At 41.8% G+C, this 21,764-nt stretch overlaps 1 protein-coding gene across 1 annotated transcript in view; it reads right to left on the reverse strand.

Moving 5' to 3' along the window:
• The window catches only part of LOC116825689 (uncharacterized), a 47,205-nt gene that overhangs the window by 3,910 nt on the left and 21,531 nt on the right, over nt 1-21,764 (reverse strand). Inside the window, exons 9-17 of the mRNA XM_075073023.1 lie at nt 20,728-20,769; nt 19,987-20,014; nt 11,044-11,118; nt 9,781-9,902; nt 7,351-7,537; nt 5,087-5,563; nt 3,372-3,421; nt 1,905-2,026; nt 1,035-1,155 (exon numbers count right to left, since the gene is read on the reverse strand). Of these exons, the coding sequence (XP_074929124.1) occupies nt 1,035-1,155; nt 1,905-2,026; nt 3,372-3,421; nt 5,087-5,563; nt 7,351-7,537; nt 9,781-9,902; nt 11,044-11,118; nt 19,987-20,014; nt 20,728-20,769 (1,224 nt within the window). The remainder of the gene's footprint in view (nt 1-1,034; nt 1,156-1,904; nt 2,027-3,371; nt 3,422-5,086; nt 5,564-7,350; nt 7,538-9,780; nt 9,903-11,043; nt 11,119-19,986; nt 20,015-20,727; nt 20,770-21,764) is intronic.

The raw sequence follows: 21,764 nt of genomic DNA on the forward strand, positions 1-21,764 counted from the left end.
GGCAACGGTGGGGGAAAAGGTTTACTTTCCGTGTGTTAAGATCCAGAAGGTCTGGGTATTGGGCGTCCCTGGGAAAGGTCTTGGGGGGACCAGAGTGTACCAGGCACTGGAATTCCTGGTTGGTGGCAGCGCTACAGGTTCTAAGCTGGTAATTAAACTTAGAGGAATTCATGCTGATACCCCATCTTTTGGACGCTAAGGTTCAGAGTGGGGAATTGTACCATGACAGCTTATCTATAGGGCACAATATTCTCTGGGGTACCGTACAGAGCTTGTAAAAATGCCCATGACACACTCCATCAAGAAGGCTGATAAATGCCTCTCCTAATGCCACTGTAAAAGTAGGAGGAGTTGGAGGGGATTTCTAAAGGAAATGAGACAAAAGATGGATTACCAAGAGGGGAGGGGGTCAGGGAACCAATGGTTAACTGGGACTATGTCTACACTATGAGCTAGGGGTGTGATTCCCCTGCTTGTATACACATACTAGCACTTGCTCTCAGCGAGCAAGTGCAAATTTAAATAGCTGTGTAGTCATAGCTGCACAGGTAACAGCAGCAGAGGCACAGCTGAGCTGTGCCGAATACTTATCCACTAGTTTTAGGTGAGCCTGCGAACACAAGAGAACAATAGGATTTGTTCTCGGGGGGAGCGAGAGCTAAGGTGAACCAGGGCTGTCTGGGGCAAGCTAGACCTTTCAAGGGCCCCTTGGTTATTTTAAGATCCTTTTCTCTTAAGTGCTTTGTGCTTTAGTTAAATAAACAATAATCTTTTTTACAAAGGTCATTGTAACCAGAAGGTCATAGGCTTCCAAAGGGAAGAACAGCAGATATTAAACCCCCTAGGACCTGCTGGGTAAATATGTTTGGTAAACAGGGTACTACAGCCTAGGGCCATTTGAGAGTGAGAAAATCATGGGATTCCACCCAAAGAGAGGTAGTCACAAGGTCTGTGCACTCAGAGAAGGGACAGAGTTGCAGTTAGCCCTGTAACTATGATGCATGGCTTTTTGCTGTAAATTTTCTGCTACCTACTTTTCCATCTCGATTAGGCCAAATGATTTTCTTTATCTTCATTGCTTTGATTAGGTTTTCACAGACACTACAGGGCTCACATGTGGTGATTAATTCAGTGTCACTCAGATCATCCTCAGTTCTGTAAAAGACAAAAACACTGTCGTTTTTATAAATTAGCTCTTTTTTGGTTGAAGTTATTTCTCTTAGTGTATCTAAAACGAGTTCTTCTTCCTTCTCTTCCTCTGCCACTGACCAAAGGAGACTAGTAAGGAACCTCAGCCCTATCGCTAAGACTCAAGATATACTGTGGACTCACTGCCATGGGAAGTGATGGAATGAGGTTGCATAGACTCTATCCAAAGAGGAGTCTGCATCGTCCTCCTTTCAGCTGTGTGCTCCCAGCACTGTAGAGATAATACTCCTGTCCGCATACCCCCTTCTACCCACCACCACCCAGATCCTCCCAGTGTCCTAGCTCAGCTACCTTCCTCCCCTTCTCTAGTAGGGTGAGGTAACATACTCTAGCGTACCTTTTTGTAATCGTGTCCATCCACCATTCATCCATGGCTCTCACCATACCCCTCTTCTACATCATAGCATTCATCATCCTCCCTCCCCCTTTCCCCATGGTCTCCATTTCCTCTCCCTTGTTACTCTCACATCTCTACAGTTCTCATCAGGTCTATCTACTCCTCTTCCCCTTCTCACCCCTATCTCCTCCCTCCTCCCATCCGCACAAATTTAGGTTCCACATCTGCATCCTCCTCCTCACATCTGGTGAAATTTGCCCCCATTCTACCCCTTCCTCCACACTCTCCACCTCCCACATACACACCCTCTGCCATCACCTCCTTCCCCTTTCATGCCACTATTCCTCACGCTTCCTACCTTAGAATAATTGCATTAGCTTCTGCACAGATGATTGCATGCTGGTCACAACTACCATCATCCTTTTGTGCAAACAGACTATTAGCTGTCCCTTTTGGAAATCCATTGTAGCCAACAGCAACCTATAACAACACCAGGCAAAAATAAACAAAAAGAATACTTTCCCAGGACTCTGATGCATTTAGGCCCAATCCAACTCCCAAAGATTGTCATTGACTTCCATAGGAATTGCTGTATTGTTGTGCTCTTTGATCAGCTCCTTGTTATTCTTTGAGCATGTAGGTTTCCATCTTGCAAAATGTTTGGTTTTTGAATCATGAATACTAACTGTATCTGAAGTCCCAATTAGGGTTATAGTTCCTAACAGCAAATCCTGTTTTTAGGACAATTTTTCTTTCAATTTCCATGAAATCTTGTTCATGCAAATTTGACGTTTGCTTTCCATGAACAGACATCTCAGTAAAACCTGATTAGTCATGAAGACAAATGCAAAAAAGATTGTGGTCCAGGAAGTGAATAATTTAAAAATTTGAGCAAGATTACATTGTTTGCCCAGCTGAGGTGGAATCATTTATTCATTTTGCAAGTATTTATGCTGTAGAGATTGCATGAATGTAGCAGGACTGGAATGCAGGGAAGTTAGCTGATTAGTAATAATATGTATCAAATTGAGGGGGCTTTGCACATTCCAAGCACTGTGTAGATATTAAATAATCATCACAACATTCCTGGGAAGTAGGTCAGGAAGTATTTTTATCTGCATTCTTCAGATGGAGACGCAGACACAGAGGACCTGATTCTTATCTCACAGTGTTGTGCCTCCACTGACTTCTTGGTAATGGACCTCAAAAGTGCATTCTTAGTCCTAATCCCATCCTCAGTCAACTACACTATGTTACATTTCAGCATGTGTAATTGTGTGAAATATTGGTAGGGCTATGGGTGTACTAAGACAATAAATTCTAAGGCCCATGGAAGACTGCTGCTATACGTTTTATTAGCCTCATTATATTCTATCTGAATGTTTGATTATTTTTATACTCTGTTAAAAATAGTCAAGTGGAAATATGATCATGTGATTAATTTTCTCCTTGTGCAAGTTTCATCATCTTTAAAAATCCTTTCAGATTTTGACTTGCATGGGGAGGGGTGGTGTAGGAGAGTTTTTAAGAATCGTTATTTATGTCAGTAGAATTAACTTGCTCACTTATATAAATAATATTGAGAAAACCCACAGAAATGCAGTGCGTATCTATAGCAGACTTGAGGTCTTTTAAATATTTCTATGCATCACAATACATTGCACAAAAATCCTACAAGCAAAAGTTTAATGTGATAATAAGCTATAACAGATTGTTTGTATCAAAAATGAATATTTGACCGTGAGACTGAGGAGTTTTCCTCATCATTTTCAAACTGTATCTAGACTAATATTAATAGTTCCTGGGTTGCATATATTGTACTTACAATGTCTTCTTTTCTGTAGATCAGTGTCCCCACTCCAGTATTAGGACTGTCTGGCATGAAAAAAAAACAAAAAAAACAAATAGTGAAGCTACCAACAAAGTCTCAGGACTTTATTTACCCTGTTGGTGTAAAGATATGCAAAGTACGCCTCCCTGAGCCAGAAGAAGTTGCTATTACCGCTACTGCCCTCCAAAGGAGATTCAACCAAGGAAAGAAAGTGTTAAGTTGCAGCGAGGGCTCATATCAACACCAGCAGTGAACACTACTCAGGGATGTGGTGAATCAGCACATTCCACAGTTGACTTGCCTGAAGGGAAGACTTCAGCCCACACAGCCCTATGTCCCTATGCAATCCACCTCTAGCCCCACCTGGTGGTGTCTTCTTGAGTGGAAGTGCCAATGATCTGTTAAATTCCTGTAGCACTCCTTGCTGCTCATTTCAACAGTTATTATATCTCCCTGAATCTCAGAAAAAGCATAAAAAATACTACCTCCGCCTGAGAAAGCGAGTCATAATGGTTTCTGCTAAGCCTTAGCACTACAAAAGGTGAATTCATCCACTCAGTGAAGCAAAACCAATACAATACAACCCTGGGGTTTTTCGCCTTTCTCTGCAGCATGGGGTATGGGATCACTTGCAGGTTTAAGCTAGTGTAACTTGAAGTAATTAAATCATTATTTGAGGACTTCAGTAACTCGGCCAGAGGTTAGGAGTCTATTACAGGAGTGGGTGGATGAGGTTCTGTGGCCTGCAATGTGCAGGAGGTCAGACTAAGTGATCATGACAGTCCCTTCTGGCCTTAAAGTCTATGAATATGACCAATCACAGCCAGCCAACCCAGCTTGAAATACAAAAAAAAATAGTATTGTCTCAGAATTGTTTTTAAACTGTTATAAAATTGCTCCAAATTTGCAAATGTTTAGTGAATTCAAAACCAGGCAAATCTGAATAATATATATATATTGGCCCAATATGTCTGACATTTTGTGTGGGTGCACAAGAGTGGGAACAAAAGAGTGGGCAAGGGACCAGCCATAACTGTAGTGTCTGCACTCAGAGCACAAGGACGACTGTCTAATCGCGCCCCCTGAGGCGCTAGAAACCACAAAGGGGTGTGGGTGAAGGTAGGGTCATATCCCTGCTGGCTAGTCAGAGCTAAAATATGAGCCATCCTCCTAGAGGTTAGCGGAATGGATGTTCTTCCCTTGCTCACTGTGGACCTTTCAGAAGCATTGTGCTTCTTTGGGGAATAATTCTGCATGGAATTCTTGGTAGTGCAGCATGGCTTTTCACCAAATGCAAGCTGGTCTAGGGTTAAAGGTGCAATCTGATCTTTTGTTATGGATATTTTTGTCGACCTCTACTACCAGACTTGAAAGTATCTTTTTCAGATGACGTACATTGGTTCTGTATTGAGGTATAATTAATTTAATCTGGTTTGCATACTACAGGCTAATTTTCTAACACAGGTGATACCACTGTGATATTTCACCTCTAGCGTAGCAAGTTAGCTAAACGCACAGCTTCCTTGAAAGTCATTACCATGAATGTGGTCACAGAACTCAGTGTTACAGCTTCATAGTTGCTTCCTATATCACATATTAAATACGTATAATTCTCTACTACCCAGGACTCTAAATTCCTGAACCCATATCTTTCCTATACCATATTACAGTACTTACTGACTTTACCTTAATACTAATCATTCACTTACCATTTCTGGCTGCTAGTAAGTTACAGAGCTGCAATGCATGAGTATACTTGGGCTGTTTTTGAATGGCACGTTTATCCTCTTGAAAATTATTTTCCTTTATTTCGATATCAATGCCACCTACCAGTATCCGAAAAGATTCCACTGCTTTATAAATATCGTCTTTATATGATTGTTGGAATGATTTATCTTTTTTAATGTGTGTCAGGTTAAGTATTTCTAAAAGATCAGTTGATGATAAACTATCATATACAGAGGTAACAGGAGTGGTGCTCTTATCAACTGGAGATGACCCTGTTCGTGGAAAAATCCTTTTCTTCACCATTTCAACATCTAATATTGGTATATAGACTGCTGAAGTGATATAGCTTTCCCTAAAGATGTTATCAACATGTTCAGCTTCCATTTCAATTTTCTTCAGATTTACTTCTGTTGTTTGTATTTCAAGATTAGGCCAGTAATACACTTGAGAAACTTGAGCTGCATGAAGAAAAATATATGCAAGATAATATTTTAAAAGAAATATAATAAAGTGGACACACCTTCTTAACTAGGAAAATTAAAGCAGTACTGGAAATAATTATATTAGTTATACTTTTTCATGTATTATTTATTATTCATGAGAACAGCAGTGTGAGGCAGTTATGCCTAATACACACAATGGGGTCCTGGTCCATGACTTGTGTTCCTAGGCACTACTGCACCACAAATAATAAATAAATAAATCATCATCATCCTCTATGTACAGCACCAGCTACACAAATATGAAAAAACGAGAAATTAACAGCTATGTCATTAACAATCTACATCTTCCTATTAATCTCAGACATAATAAAACCTCTTCACTGAACACATTCAGTAAATTGAAAACATAGCTCAATCAACAATAAAACAGAAATTTCACCCTCAAAGCAAAACAAATTATTAATAGAAATTTTAAAAAATGACATATTTTGAATTAGACATAATATGAAACCAGGTACTTATTTTGTCATATTTACATTAAAAACTTTGCTGCCACTGTAAATGGAAATCTCAATATGACCCTAAAGATGGAACTGCCCACACGTATAAATAATCCATTTTAATGCTCACAGAAATGTACATTTTAAAATTAATTTCACCACTATAAATCTTAGAAACATAACTCCATTTAAAATTCAGCTTAGCCAAGTAGATCTTGATGTTTCTATTTGCATAAAAGGTGGTCACTACTTAACTGTGATTGGACTAAAGATATATATGATTCCTTTCTATTTCGCACAGTGTTACCATATTGTAGAGTGAATCTCTTTAGGCCATCCAGGAAGCATTGTTTCACGTGATGTGATTAAACTGAGTGAAACTACAGATTACTCATATTTATCAAACCAAGTGTGACTATCAAATGCTAATATTAAAAAATATTAAATGGGTTCTATATGGTTTGTGTTTGGGTTTTGTTGTTGTTGATTAGGTTTTGTTTGTTTGTTTTTTGCAGGCAAATACACTTTGAGTATTGAATAAATGGCAACCAAGTATTTAACTATTTGTCTTCTGTGTTTTTGCTGGGCATAATTAATACATTAATTTTTCCATAGTAACACCCTCCCTTAATTTTTTTATAATTATTCCTCTAGCTTTGTATTATTTTTCTTTTTCCAGTCAGAGATTATCAGTAGCTTAGCAGCTGCAAGCAGATGAGAGATGAATTTTTATTTCTTTGAGTGTGACCATTTCTTCTAGAAAGCCCCAGAAGGCTTGCCAAAGGATCATTTGGTAATAATATCCAACAATTTGTATTATCAGGTTAGATATGGCATCCTAATACTCTCTAATGACTGGACATGTCCACTATATATGCATAAAATCTTTCTGTCACCACAATTTCTACATTTATTCCCATACAACCTCTCTCTATTTTTAAACCTGGAAACGTCAAAAAAAAAAAAAACCACCACCACCACCACTTTCCTAACCTGAGCCTCCAGCAGACCACCTCTGGTCAGAGTTAAGGTTGCAGTTTCTGTTTTAATTTGACTCATTTACTCGCTCATTTTCAATAACAGGATTGTGGTATGAAAGTTAATTGAAGAGGACAGGATGACTTACCTGTCTAGCTAAACCATCACTCAACAATAGGATGAGTTATTCAGCAGAAGACATGAGAGAATAGGAAAAGAGTAGAGAGGAAAGGAAGTAACCCTTGACATCACTATTTTATCAACGTGTGAGTCTTTCATGGGTATGATGCCAGTTAGTACCAATGTTGTATCTCTGATACTGACCTTGAATCAAAAGTTTTGCACAATTAATGCATGGCATTCTAGACAGGTAAACTTCACAGCCTCTCAGTGCATTTGGAAATCTTAACAATGCTTTTGGCACAGCATGAAGATCATTAGTGGAGCAGTCCATTGTGATAATCCTTTTTGGTTTGTTAGCTTCACAGATGACAATTCCAGTTTTGAAATACTACAAAAAAATGCTTTTACAATATCTTTTAAACAAATAAAAGGAAATATTTCTTCACACAATGCGCAGTCAACCTGTGGAACTCTTTGCCAGAGGATGTTGTGAAGGCCAAGACTATAACAGGGTTTAAAAAAGAATTAGATAAATTCATGGAGGATATGTCCATCAATGGCTATTAGCCAGGATGGGCAGGGATGGTGTCCCTAGCCTCTGTTTGCCAGAAGCTGGGAATGGGCAACAGGGAATGGATCACTTGATGATCATCTGTTTTGTTCATTCCCTCTGGGGCACCTGGCATTGGCCACTGTTGGAAGACAGGATGCTGAGCTAGATGGATTTTTGGTCTGACCCAGTATGGCCATTCTTATGTTTTTATGTTTAATCCTGCCAATTCAAACAGGGGATGGCAATATCCACTTCAACAAAGCAAACTGCTTGCAACACTTCCTTCTGAGTGGAGGCATGTGCAGCCAGCTAGCAGAACACAGAAAATGTTTGGAATTGACTGGGAAGGTGGTAGGTCTAACGCACCCAGGAGATCTGCTGATTCAGTGCCTCTCCAGGGAAATCTCCATTAGGGCGTGTCTTCACTGCAACAGTTAGTTCTAGTGTACACAAATTACTGCACTCGAGCTTGCCTAGTTTAAATGCAAGCGACCATACTTCAAAACAACACTGGAGATACACCGAGTGATCTGACTAGCAGCACAGATAATTGAATTAGCTGCTGATGCGTTATTATAACTCAAGGAGTTGCATCCCCAGTGCATTACTAGTTTGAGCTTCACTCCAGCATAACTTGAGCTTCAACTCACCATTAGCTAGATGTGCCAGCTAGTTTGATCTTAAAGCACTACTTAACTCAAGCAAGAGCCTGGTGTGTGAATGAGAGTCAAGTTAGGGGTATCACTCAAGTTATAACTCAAGCTAAATGTGCTGTGAAGACACACCCTCAGTCCTAGCTAGAATTATGCTTGCTCCCCATGGTGAATCTCATGCAGGAAAGTAGAAGTTATATGACTGACTGCTTTCCAATATGGTGAACCCTCCCCCAGAGCAACTGCTCCTTGAAGTGCAATTTACATCCTCTGCAACTGCAGGGATAAAACAAGCACAATAATTTCACTGCAGAACCAAACAGGAAAATATTGGCTAAGGGACAATATTTTAAATAGAGGTAAGTGAGATTAAAAATATAGGTAAGAATTATATATTTTAGTATTACTTATTTTAAAGCTTTCTTCAGTATGAAAGTCTTGCTTTTATATTTCTGTCCTTGAAAACTAAGGCTGACTATGCTACAAACTTAAGTTTTTCAAGAGCCAAATGTTATCAGATATATTATTGGTATTATTTAACATTTATATTGCTGTAGTTCCCAAAGATCTCAACAAAGTTGAGCTCCATTGCACCAGGCACTGTGCGAACATATAACACGTCAATCCCTAGCCCGAAGAGCTTACCCTGGACATTTTTAATAAGGAGAATTAGTGAGAAAGAAAGAAAATAGTCTTTCTGTCTGGAAATTCGTCTTCAGACGGACACACAGATCCATCAATTTCCATAAAGATAGATGGGAACTGCAATAATTTACTACTAGTATAGCCAAACCATTCTGCTTCACTACTCCTAGTTCTGCAGCCCCACGTTAAACAATATCAGAACATACTAGACAATATCACATATAGAATTCCTGATTTGGGGGGCTGAATTTTGTGCTTGTGAAAATGAGGAACTATCAGAGTTGGCTTGAGACAGATACTTTCTCTGCAAGCCTTCTGTACACAAGTGACAGTGCACTTCAGCCCCAACCTGCAAAATCTCTGCTCATCTGGTTCTGAACCACTTTAAAACAGACACTATCAACTGTGCTGTGTGCTTGTTTTATGATATACCAAATTTGGACTATGATGAGATCATGTAAGACTAAACATTACATGACCATATGAAAACACTAAGCTTTGGAAACCACTTCACTCATATGAAATCTTTACCAGATAATGCTGTGATATTTTTAAAGGCTATTCCACCACTATTGGCTGGCATAAGGACTGAGTATTTATGCAATTTGGAAAAATAAAAGAAGTTTTTGATTTATCAGAGCTTCTTGTACGTTCTGCATATTGTAGGTTAAAATCCTAACCAGTCAAAATCACAATCAGCAATATGTAATAGTCGAAATCCTAATTAACATGATGGCCTCTCTTATTCTGCGCAATAGATACTGAATTCACTCAACTCACTTTTAACATATTTGAGTTTTTTTGTTTGTTACATGTTGGTTCTTGACAGTTTGGTGAATTTTCCATATGGAGTGCTAAGAAGATGCACAAGTCTTCTTTATTTGGTAGACGAGAAGGAGGACCTGAAGAAAAAAGTGGAATTAGAAGCTAGTTCTTCAAAACAAGCATGGAGCAAAAGGAGCAAATGGAGTAAATGTAAAATAGCCAATGGGACTGAGCGACAGAGGATAATTCCCAAGCTATGCAGTCTCTGGTTAAAACAAATGATGCTGTACGTTTCATTTCTATGTCTGTTAAAATAAAGAACTATATCCTAAAACCACATTAAAATTTGGTCCACTGACACTATGCAAATCTTCTTTCTTGAACTTTCCTGGTCCTGAGACCAATCTGTGCCTCTCCAGTCCCTGCTGTAAGTTACACTGGCCATTCCAGCAACTGGGGATTGCCAATGTGCAATGATCCTCTAGTCTTGCTTCCTTCTGTGGCTACTCTGCCTGTATCTGCTGAAGGGAAAGTAACTCCTATGCCTGCTCCTTCCTTTGGCTGGCACAAAAAGTGACTTCCACTGACTTCAACAGGCTTTGTATCAGGCCCAAAGTGGATATCCTATATCTGGGACAGCCTTTTCCTCACTCACTCAACTTCACATTCCTATCCAAAACTCATTTATTTCAGCTACCATACTGCCATTTATCTTCTCTTTGATGCTATATGTCCTTCTCTGTTACCTGAACATTATTTAAATAAATAACTAATTCATAATTAATACAAATAATATAAAATAAGACAACGTATACAATCAGCTTTACTTAAAAACATCACTCTCCCAAAAGCTATATTCCCTTCCCATCCATTACTGTTGCGTCTATCCCCTTCGCCACAATGATCTGTTGTCACTATCCATTATGTTAACTGTGTGTTTTAGGTTGTAAGATCCCAGGGACCTTACATCCGTACATGTCAGTAAAGCACCAATGGCACAGCCATAGTGCTATACAAATAACAACCCATACGATCAGAACAATAATTTTATTTCTACTACTATAGGAAGAGAGGCCCAGAAGTGGAATATCATGGAAATTTCAAATTAAGACTGAGGTATGTTGCCGGAGATGGATGTTAGAACTATGCAAGTTGCCTGCCCACACTATGGCTCAAGACTTTCAGAACAATTAAATTTATTCAAACATCTTAAAGAAAAAAGAATTATGTAAACCAAGAAATAAGAATATATGAGCAAGTTTGATTAATTTTTTTTACCTTTATCATTCTTTCTTTCTGTTTCTTCTCCATCTCTTTTTTCTGAATTCTCTGTTTGCTTACTGAAGGGGGAAGCTGGAGGATAAAAGAAAAAAAGTTTAAATTGGGAATGATATATCAGATTTTCTCTGATGAGGTTTAGTAATGGATGGGATCCCATCTATTACCATGAATGGCATCAGATCCCTGCTCACTACAAAAGGGAGAGGGTGAGGTATCTCAGGATCAGTTTATTATAATATTTGATAAACAAGAATTAAAATCTGGTTGATATTTGGATCCAAAGGTCCTTCTATGCAAAATTCAGATTTGTCAAAGCTTATCTTGAAAAAATTCAAAGACAAAATCAAGACAAAAGTGTAACCCATAGTACAAGATGCAGGAGAGTGAGATCATTATCATCATTGCACAGAAAAGACCTTAGACAGACCAAGTCATCCTCAAATGATCATAGTGGGAGCCTTGAACTTCTCCTATCCCAATCTTGTAAATTCTAGCTCCTCTATCCTTTAGTCTTTCTTTGGACATAGACTTCTAATTCTCATGCCTTTTGTCATAAACAGATAGTTAAGGGTTAATGTCTCTTTTACGTGTAAAGGGTTAAGAAGCTCAGTGAACTGGGCTGACACCTGACCAAAGGACCAATAGGGGGACAAGATACTTTCAAATCTTGGTGGAGGGAAGTCTTTGTTTGTGCTGTTTGTTTTGTTCGTTGTTCACTCTCGGGACTGAGAGGGACAAGAAGTACACCCAGACTTCCCAATCTTTCTGAATCAGTCTTTCATGTTTCAAAATAGTAAGTAATAGCCAGGAAATGCGGATTAGTCTTATGTTTGTTTTCTTAACTTGTAAATGTGTCTTTTTGCTGGAAGGATTTTTACCTCTGTTTGCTGTAACTTTGAATCTCAGGCTAGGGGGAGTCCCTCTAGTCTATATGAATCTGAGTACCCTGTTAAAACATTTTCCATCCTGATTTTACAGAGATAAATTTACCTTCTTTCTTTAATTAAAAGCTTCTTTTAAGAACATGATTGATTTTTCCTTGGTTTTGTAGAATCCAAGGGATTGAGTCTAACTCACCAGGGATTGGTGGGGGGAACAGAAAGGGGGAATAGTTAATTCCTCTTTAAGATCCAAGGAGTTTGGATCTGTATAGTCTCTCAGGCAACCCAGGGAGGGGAGAGTCTGGGGGAAAAGAGGGGATGGTTAATTTCTCCTTGTTTTAAGACCCAAGGGGTTTGGGTCTTGGGTTCCCGCAGCGAAGGTTTGGTGGGAACAGAAAGTGTTCTGGCTGGTGGCAGCGTACCATGTTTAAGCTAGTAATTAAGCTTAAAAGTGATCATGCAGGTCCCACTTCTTGAACCCCTAAAGTTCAAAGTGGGGAAAAACCTTGACACCTTTGATGTGTAATCCTGTTATTTTATAATAAGGGGCCTGATTCTTTGCATTACCCGAGTGTTACTCTCCACTGAATTCAGTGGATTTATACCAGCATAAAATGAATGTAGTAGGCTGAAGAATCAAGCCCAAGGAATCCAAGCTGTTCTCAGAGAAAAGAAAATAAAACGCAGAATTCTGATCAGCCTATTTAGCACCAAGGAGGAAAGCACCTAAACACACATCAAAGGCACGAGAATGAGAAGCCTATGTCCAAAATGAAATTTTTCTTTCATATTCATTTGAGTCATAAAGAAAGACTAAAGACCAAAAGGGACATCAAAGACTGGTGAGCAAAAGACACCTGCTAATTTGTAAATCTATTATTCATTTTGCACATTCCTATAACTAATCTGGGCCCATTACACACACATCCAGAAAACTGGGCACTTACTGTGCTAGAGAGCACGAGTCTTGTACACATCAGCTTGTTCATTCAGAGTATTAAATTAGCAAGTATGAGTGCGTGGGATGCAGATATTTGAACTGTATGGCCCTGAACCAAAATAGAGCTAATAGGGTCTAATTTCAGAAAGTCAGCAACCTTTCAGCAGTGGTGTGCCAAGTCTTCATTTATACACTTAATTTAAAGGCTTCGCGGTGACTGGTAATACATTTAACATTTTTAGAAGGTTCCTGTAAGTCATAATATATATAACAACCTTCACTATTGTTATTTAAAGTAAAAAGTACCCAAAGTAGCAATATATTTCAAGACAAATAGAGAATCTTTTTTCATGATGTGTCTTATTATTTGTAAATGTATAAACATATAGGTTATTCAAATGCTTAGTTTCCAGTTACTCAGAGGTCTTTATATTTTATGTAAGACATACCTTTTAGACCTTTTGCTCATATTTCCATGGGCAGATCTGTGTCAGTGTTTAAAAGTGTGTCTCGCGTGTGTCGTTTGGTTCTCGTGTTATCTCACATCTTTTGGTAAGGAGCTTTTCAACGCAGATGCTTCTCGTGAGTGATCGGTTGTTTGACGCGGTCTGGAACCATTCAGATTCTCACTTGCAGCATGAAGAGTGAGTCTGAGCATGTGGCTGTTCCTGTAGTAAGTTGGCAGTGCTGGAACAACGGGCTCAGGGGACATGCGCCGAGAGTCCCTGGCAGGATCTTCCGTAGGAAAGGTGTGAGCTTGGGCAAGGCGGGGGGCTCGTGCGTGGTGAACTGCCAACTTAGCAGAGGCCTCAGAGGTGCGGTGGTCTGTGGCCTGCAAGGGCCCCCAATCCCGCTCCGGGCCAAGTGAGACAACCGTGCTGAGACCTTAAGGCGAAGGCCGCTGGCGCGGTGGCGCGCAAACCCCAGGCAGACTACGCAAACTTAGCACCGCAGCCGGTGCTAGCAGGTGGGTGCCCATGCACCCTCGCGGATACCCTAGGCATCAGGGCATTTAACTGCGATGCCGCGACGCTCTCTGTGCTAGCCAGCTGGGCTGGCCTCAGCCTCATGCCTGCCGGAGCCTGGTAAGCTTGCCAGGGTTCTTCCTCAGCCAGCCAGCCCAGGCCGGTACGCTTCAAGGGGCGGACACTGCGCTGCAGAGGTGGCCTACGCGGGTTGCCGTACAGTGCACCCCAGGGCCGGGCGCGCGAAGAGGAGGTGCTGGAGAGCTTCAGGCTGGGACCCGGCAGAGGCAAGCGGAGCGCCAGCTGGGCAAAGGTCCGTGGGGCCAGGCAGCCTGCAATCCACGAAGCCCCTGGCCTGACTCTCAGGGCAGGGCGTGTGTTCGCGCATTCGCACGGCACTGGCCTCTGCCTAGCTGCGCGTGGGGTGTTCTCAGCACCTGCCTGCCACATGGCTCCTTGCTGGCCCAGCGGTGCCTTCACTGAACGGTCTCGACCCCGCCTCTGCCAGCGCTCCTGGGGAACCCAGAGCGGGGTTCCTGGTCTCGCTGAGTCTTGGAGGGCTCCAGAGCCAAGAATACGGGTGCCAGATGGCGCCTCGGAATAAGCGCAAACTGCGGCTCGCTGGAGTGGCTCAGCCACCTTCTGACCAACCTGGCTGCCACTGTCATGCAATGGCTCGGCGCGCCCGAGCGCCTTTGCCAGGCCTCTAATTTTGTACATCACGTTTAACTGTGACAATGATCAACGGTTTGAGCCGATCTTAAAGACCCACCAATGTCTTGCAGATCTGTTAGTAGTTTTTATACTTTTAACCAGAATATATCCGTACATATTATATGTTCCACACCTCTGTGATGGACAAAATCTTAGAGAAACTTTCTCGCAAATAAGCAGCACTGGTTCCCTTAATTAAGGTATATTTGTACCATGTTCTCGATAGCAATGATGTGTCTTTCCTCTGTTGAAACAACAACAGCCTAGACACTGATATATATGTCTAGGCCCACCCCTAAGTTCCGCTAATTAACTATTCAATAGTCTTCTCAGCCAGCGCAACTGTCGCTTTCATTCCTGGCTATTATGGAGACATCTAGCGTTCACGGGATATTTCTGGCTATTCGGACTTCACGCAATAACGAATTCTGGCATCCCATCTAATTCGTACATTTATATATCACTCTCCCTTAACAATCTTTCCTTCCGTCTTATGTCTATTTACTAGGTCTCAGGCTCTCTTCTAGCATCCAGTTGCTTTTCTAACCAGAGCTTTACCTTTATCCAGTATATGCAGACATTTAGTCTGGAACATATTAGTCGCCTACTCTCGCCTGGCTCGTCAGTATTCTCTTATCCTTAAGGCCCCCATAAACTTAATCCTTTTACCTCTATCACATTTATGTTAATATCTAATGACTTATATTTAATACTGTACAACTTTTTATCTCCCTTTCGCGTGTGCTCCGTTTCCTGCATCGAGCTGTTTGCTGCCGTTCGTCTCGGCTGATTTCCTGTCTCATATCCGCTAACTCGGAGATTCGAAACTCCCAATAAAGCCCATAATAGCTATCAAGCAGCCACATAAACAGTACTCTATTAGTGGAAACACAGGCGCCAGTAGGTGGTGAACTACTATACACTAAAGTATAGTGCTCCTAGTCTTCTGTGGTGAACTTCTTTCCACTAACCCCACCATTATATGGCTTGGAATAAAACATTAAAAAGAAATGGAAATCCAAAAGGCCGGTCATTATGACAACATGCCAAAAGGATGAAATACTTGTTATACCCAAATGCGTGTTACTAAGAAAAGAACCCCCGACGCACAAAGCCAAAACTGTGGTGAAACATGCTTTTAATCAACACATAAGGTTTACAACTTGCTCTCAAAGTTTCTATATGGCTCAGTAAGGATACATACCTGATCAATATGTATAAAAGTCATGACTACTTTAAAATCTTAGTATTTGTAAAAGAGGCTCATATTTTAGCTTACACAAAAAATTAGGTGTTCCACAATGAAGCCCCTTTTTTAATATAGTACACATATATCATCTGGCCAATAGAATGTCATTATTTGTGTAAATATTCTTTTCCTAGAATATCTCTCATGTCTGAAGTAGTCTTTACAAAAGTGATACATTCTCTCATTTCTTCTATTACTGGAGGTCAGATCTAGTATATACTGGAATGTAAAGCCAGACATATAGGACAAACCCACCCAAGAATTCTCCAGATACGATCAACGACCAGGACTATGTACCCAGAAGCTCTACTGCAAGACAAACCAAGAAAAAACCAAAGGACTTCCACTGCCATCACTCACCCGCCCACAGTAACCCCTCCAACGCTATTCATCAGGTATCTATCAACCCATCCTGAGCACAATGCTCACACACTTTCACAGTCTGGATGGCAGCCCATCCTTTGCCCACAGACAACCGTGCCAACCTGAACGTAACTTCTCAATCCAGCAACTGCACACCGTCGAGTTACCTGCTAGACTCGGAACCTTCCACCTGCACAAAATCAGCGAATGCCGACACTCTGGCCCCAAACCAGCATATCGCTATACCAGCCGACACCAGTCACAGGCAACCGCGTGGAACCAGAGTCAGCCATAGCTACCCCCATCGGACCAGTTCACTCCCACCTGTGACGTAGACATAGACAAAACCCCAAGAATAGTAAAAATATCGCCCAAACAGGTACCTCACGGCCATACAAATCAGGCTCTCGCCCCAGCTACAACACCCTTCCACAACGCATGCACTCACTCCAGGGGATCGTACCAATCCCATGCCGGGACAATCGAGACACGCCACATTATTTCACTGAGGGACGCAGGAGTGGGCTGCTGGCCCAATCCGGGCCAGCAACCGGGCAACCGGAACGCACAGACACGAAGGCCACACTTAGACCAAGTAACCGAGACTCAGGTCAGCCCAGAACCACACAAGCCATCAGAAGGGTCCAAACGGCACCGGCCAAGACAGCCCAACTCCGACCGGACAAGTCACAGGACCGACTACAAACAGCCCCATTTCTACATCATCACAGGCCAGGACCGACGCACGACCACCCATCAGTCGTAGCCTATCCAAGGCACCCAGCCTCCATGCCCCTCTCTGGGGACATCGCCAAACTGGGACCAGCACACTCTTACTACCGCGCAAGAACACGGATAAGTGGCACAAATCAGATATCAGAAGCATATTACAAAAAAACCTAAATTAAGGAGTAGAGGCACAAATTTTATCAAAAAAACTTCTGCCGCTTGGCGCCGTCCTTGCCACACATTAGTCAAAACAGAGAACTCTTAATCAAGGACCCAGACTTCAAAGAGAAACTGCTGAGCTTCAGTTCATCTAGTGCCAATTCTTGATACAGATCAGCACTCAAAACGAACCTTCAACAAAGACTGTGAAGATGGCACTTTTGCCACATAATAACAGAAACCAGTTCTCCTCCTGTGTCTTTATGATCATCAATCTCCCTGCTAGACTAGACCTCAACTTCCCCTGATCCTTGAAACATAACGTACTGATTTCATCTAGCTTAGCAATTGCTGAGCTATAATGCGCTCTCACCATAGCCCCTGGAAAATCTCCTAGCTAACCCCTAGACGTCTGGACGAATGTGGGTCTCCACCCAGCTTAGCTCACCGCCCAAACATGTCATGTTAGTCCGGTGCCAGCAGGATTCTCTCGCAATGCTTTTCCAGAAACTATAGCTTTCCCCAACTGTACAAATACTAGACTATGATAAAAAGTTCAAAACGTCAACTGAGCCATTTGCAAATAGAGCAGGAAAGAAATACTAAGTATTCTTGGAGGAATGGTCCTCATCTTCAAGTTACTCAGAAAATGTGTAATGACCACGGAACCTCTAGGGAATACATACAATGCTCCAAGGCGCAAGGTCAGACTGCGATACGGAAGTTCCAAGAAAGCCAGTCAATATAAAGCATCGTCAAATTCAATTCTCTGTTTTTTGTCGTCAACAACGTCTTTAAAGTGAGATGTAGAAGCACGTTGTAAAGTGGTGGCAAGCCAAGGGTGAAAGTAACTTTCAAGGTATTTTTCCCCTTGAACATTTAGCGTCATAAAAGTGGCACCTGCTGTCCATAAACAGATAGCCTAGTAATGTTTCTTTTACCTGTCAAAAGGGTTAACAAAGGAACAACACCTGACAAAAGACCAATCAGGGAAACCGGATATTTCAAAGCTTAAGGGAGGGAATTTGTGGCGTGTTTCTTGGGTTTCGCGTCTTTGTCTGTTCTAGTGCTCTTCAGCTGATGAGAGGATCTATTTCAGTCCTTGTCTAATTCTTCTGTTTCCCAGTCTGTAAGTACAAAGGTAGCAAAAGTATAGTTCTTTAAATTGTTTTGCTTGTATTTGCATCTGTGATATCGGCTGGTGGAGTCTTTATGTGGTATTGGCTATAAGTACTTTAAATTGATTGTGTGGATAAGGCTGTTTATCCTTTCATTTGTATTCATTTTCTATAAAGTGGAAAACCCTGTCAATCTTACCATCTAGGATTACAGAGAACTGTTATTCTATTCTTTCTTTCTTTTATAAGTTTTAGCTTTTAAGACCTGTTGATTTTTTTTTTCTAGTTGACCCACAGAAACTTGGTGGGAGAAGGAACGACAGGGGGAGGGGAAAACTGCTCTTCTGTGTTTAACCTCTCCTAGTGTCCCAGGGCGGGAAGAACTAAGGGAAGGAGAATAGATCTTTTCTGTTTACCTTGTTCTTTGGGTTTGTCTCTTTGTGGGAGAGACGGAGACATGCTTCTTAGGTATTGTGATGTAAAGGTTGCATCAGCTAACTCTCAGGTTAGCCCAGAGAGGAATTCTGGGTGCAGAGAGGTGGGGGGAATGGTTTATTTCCCTTTTGTTAGGAGACTCAGGCATCTGAGTCTTGGTGTCCCACAGGGAAGTTTCTGGGGGACCCAAGTGTTACAGGCACTGAAATTCCTGGTTGGTGGCAGCCTATCATATCAAGTGCGTAATTAAGCTTACAGGCTTTCATGCTTGGTACCAATCTTTGGGACTGCTAAGTCCAGATTTGGGGAATTATACCAATGACATGGTGGCGCAAGTGGGAAAGATAAAGAATCCAAAGCCAGTAGATTATTTAATTTGCTTCTCTGCTAGCCTGGTTTAAGCAGAGGGAAGGGTTATTTTTTTAACTGCAGCCAGAGAATTTTTCTTGCTCCCTGCCTAGCCTGTGCATAGGGAGGACATTTTAACATTTTTTAGAAGGTCTCTCTGTAAGTCTATAATATATAACCAAACTACTGTTATATGTAAAGTAAACAAGGTTTTCAGAATGTTTCAGAAGTCTTATTTAAAATTAAATTAAAATGCAGATCTTATTAGTTTAGTGTGATCCTTGCCTTTGCTTTTCCTTGGTGAGTTTTAAAATGTCTGGTGCGTATTTGGATACTTTAAACTGCACGCAGGCTTCTGAGTGATCAGTTGTTAACCGGCTGGAACCCCAGATCGGCAGCTGAGGAGAGTGGAGCTGGCGGCTGGTAGGGCTGAGCAGGGCTGGAGGCCTGGATCCTGTCTGGCAAGGGGCCTGCGCTGGAACTCCAACTGGAAGCAAGGTGAGTGGGGCGGCAGCAAGAGACCACGGCTGGCAAGGGGCCAGCAGCCGGAACCCCAGATCAGCAACTGAGCAGCTTAGTCTGCTGCTGCCACTCTGCGGTTTAAGCTGCCAGCTCCTGCAGCCAGGGTCTCAGCCCACTGCCAGCCTGGGGTTCCTTCACCCAGGCCAGCAGCGGACGCTGAGTGGGACCGGCAGCAGGACCCCAGCTGGCAAGGGGCCAGCAGCTGGAACCCCAGAGCGGCAGCAGGCTGAGCGGCTCAGCCCACTCTGCTCTGGGGTTTCAGCCACTGGCTCCTGCCAGCCGGGGTCTCAGCCCTCTGCCAGCCTGGGGTTCCTTCACTAAGGGCCAGCAGTGGGAACCCCAGAGCGGTGGCACGCTGAGTGGCTCAGCCCAAACTGCATGCCATCAAAAATCGGCTCGCGTGCCACCTTTGACACACGTGCTGCAGGTTGCCGACCCCTGGTCTAATTTAATAATAATAAAATATCAACTTTAGCAATCTTAAGACACAATGTTCAACTGTATGTAGTTATCTTACCAGAACATTCCGCATATTGATGTTTCCACTGTTGAAAAACAGAAGGAATTTATGCAAAGCACAGTCCCAAATAATTTTTTTGAATAGTTCTTTTTCTGACCACAGCTGCCTTTATTCATCCTAGCTATTCATTAGATCTGCTCAGGGAATTTCTTGGGACATCAGACAGTTCCTGGTATCTTACCCATACCTACATCCCATCTATGTCATTATTTCATTCCTAAATCTTTCAGTCTATTCAGGCAAGGCAAGCTCCAGGTCAAAAAGCTACTTTTATATCAGCATTTATCTAATTTGTCACTAACTCTGCCTCTCCCATTTCTCTTTCCTCCCCCAAATTCTGATCCCTTTACCTCTATCAAACATATTTAATAAATCTTAATTATTTAAGTGACATTGTTTTCCTCCTCTGGTGCTATTCCTGACATTTCTTCTTGTTGGTGTTTCCTACTCTATCCCTAACTGGATGACTCCCAAACCCATAATGAGCTTTCAAGAAAGCCACTAAACACCTCTATTGTGAACACTAGTGTGAATACATATTTAAATAAGTATGCTCCTCAGTTTCTTGTTTGGTGAACTTTCTTACAAACCAATATTGGCTTGGATAAACATTTAAAAAAAGAAAATCAAAGTGGTCTTGAGCAACATCAAAGTGAATTTGATTTTATTAAATGAGTGTTTGTGAATACTTTTTCACAACATTTTCCCTGCTTTATACTCCTCAGTAAGGATACATACCTGATCATATTTAAAGTTGCTCTTTAAAGAGTCTGTAGAGGCCTGAAAAGGAAAAAAACCTTTTTAAAAGTACATATATATCTCTGGCCAATGTGGTCTTATTTGTGAATATTCTTTCTAGAATTCTCCATGTCTGAGTAGTCTTTACAATATACATATTCTCATTTCTTCTATTAACTGGAGGCAGACTAGATATCTGGATGTAAGCCAGGCTTAGGACAACCCCCCAAAAAAGAATTCTCCAGAACAGATCAACAGAGCCAGACGTGTACCCAGAAGCCTCCTACTGCAAGACAAACCCAAGAAAGAAACCAACAGGACTCCACTGGCCATCACATACAGCCCCGCTAAAACCCTCCCAACGCATCATCAGGGATCTACAACCCATCCTGGACAACTGAATCACACACTTTCACAGGTCTTGATGGCAGGCCAATCCTTGCCCCACAGACAACCTTGCCAAACCTGAAACGTATTCTCATCAGACTGGCACACCGTACCATAGTAAACTCTAGCTCAGGAACGCAATTCCATGCAACAAATCTCGATGCCAACTCTGGCCCACATAATCTATACAGCGACACCACATCAGCAGACCTAACAGATAGCCATACCATCACCAGTTCATTTCACCTGACATCCACCAATGTAATATACGCCATCATATGGCCAGCAATGCCCTTCTGCTATGTACATCGGCCAAACTGGACATGTCTCTTACGGAAAAAGGATAAATAGGACACAAATCAATATCAGGAATGCAAATACAAAAACCTATAGGAGAGCCACTTCAACCTCCCTGCCAACATAAGGGCAGACCTTAAGGTGGCCATACCTGTTCAGCAAAAAACTTCAGGAACGACTTCAAAGAGAAACTGCTGAGCTTCAGTTTATCTGCAAATTTGACACCAACTCAGCCTCACGACTAAAAACAAAGATGTGAATGGCTTTGCAATTACAGAGACCGTTCTCCTTCCCTTGGTTTTTCCCACCCTCAATGCCTGAACAGGGCCTCATCCTCCCTGATTGAACTAACC

The sequence above is a fragment of the Chelonoidis abingdonii genome, chromosome 1 (genome assembly GCF_003597395.2).
Source record: "Chelonoidis abingdonii isolate Lonesome George chromosome 1, CheloAbing_2.0, whole genome shotgun sequence".
In the NCBI taxonomy this organism is placed as follows: Eukaryota; Metazoa; Chordata; order Testudines; family Testudinidae; genus Chelonoidis; species Chelonoidis abingdonii.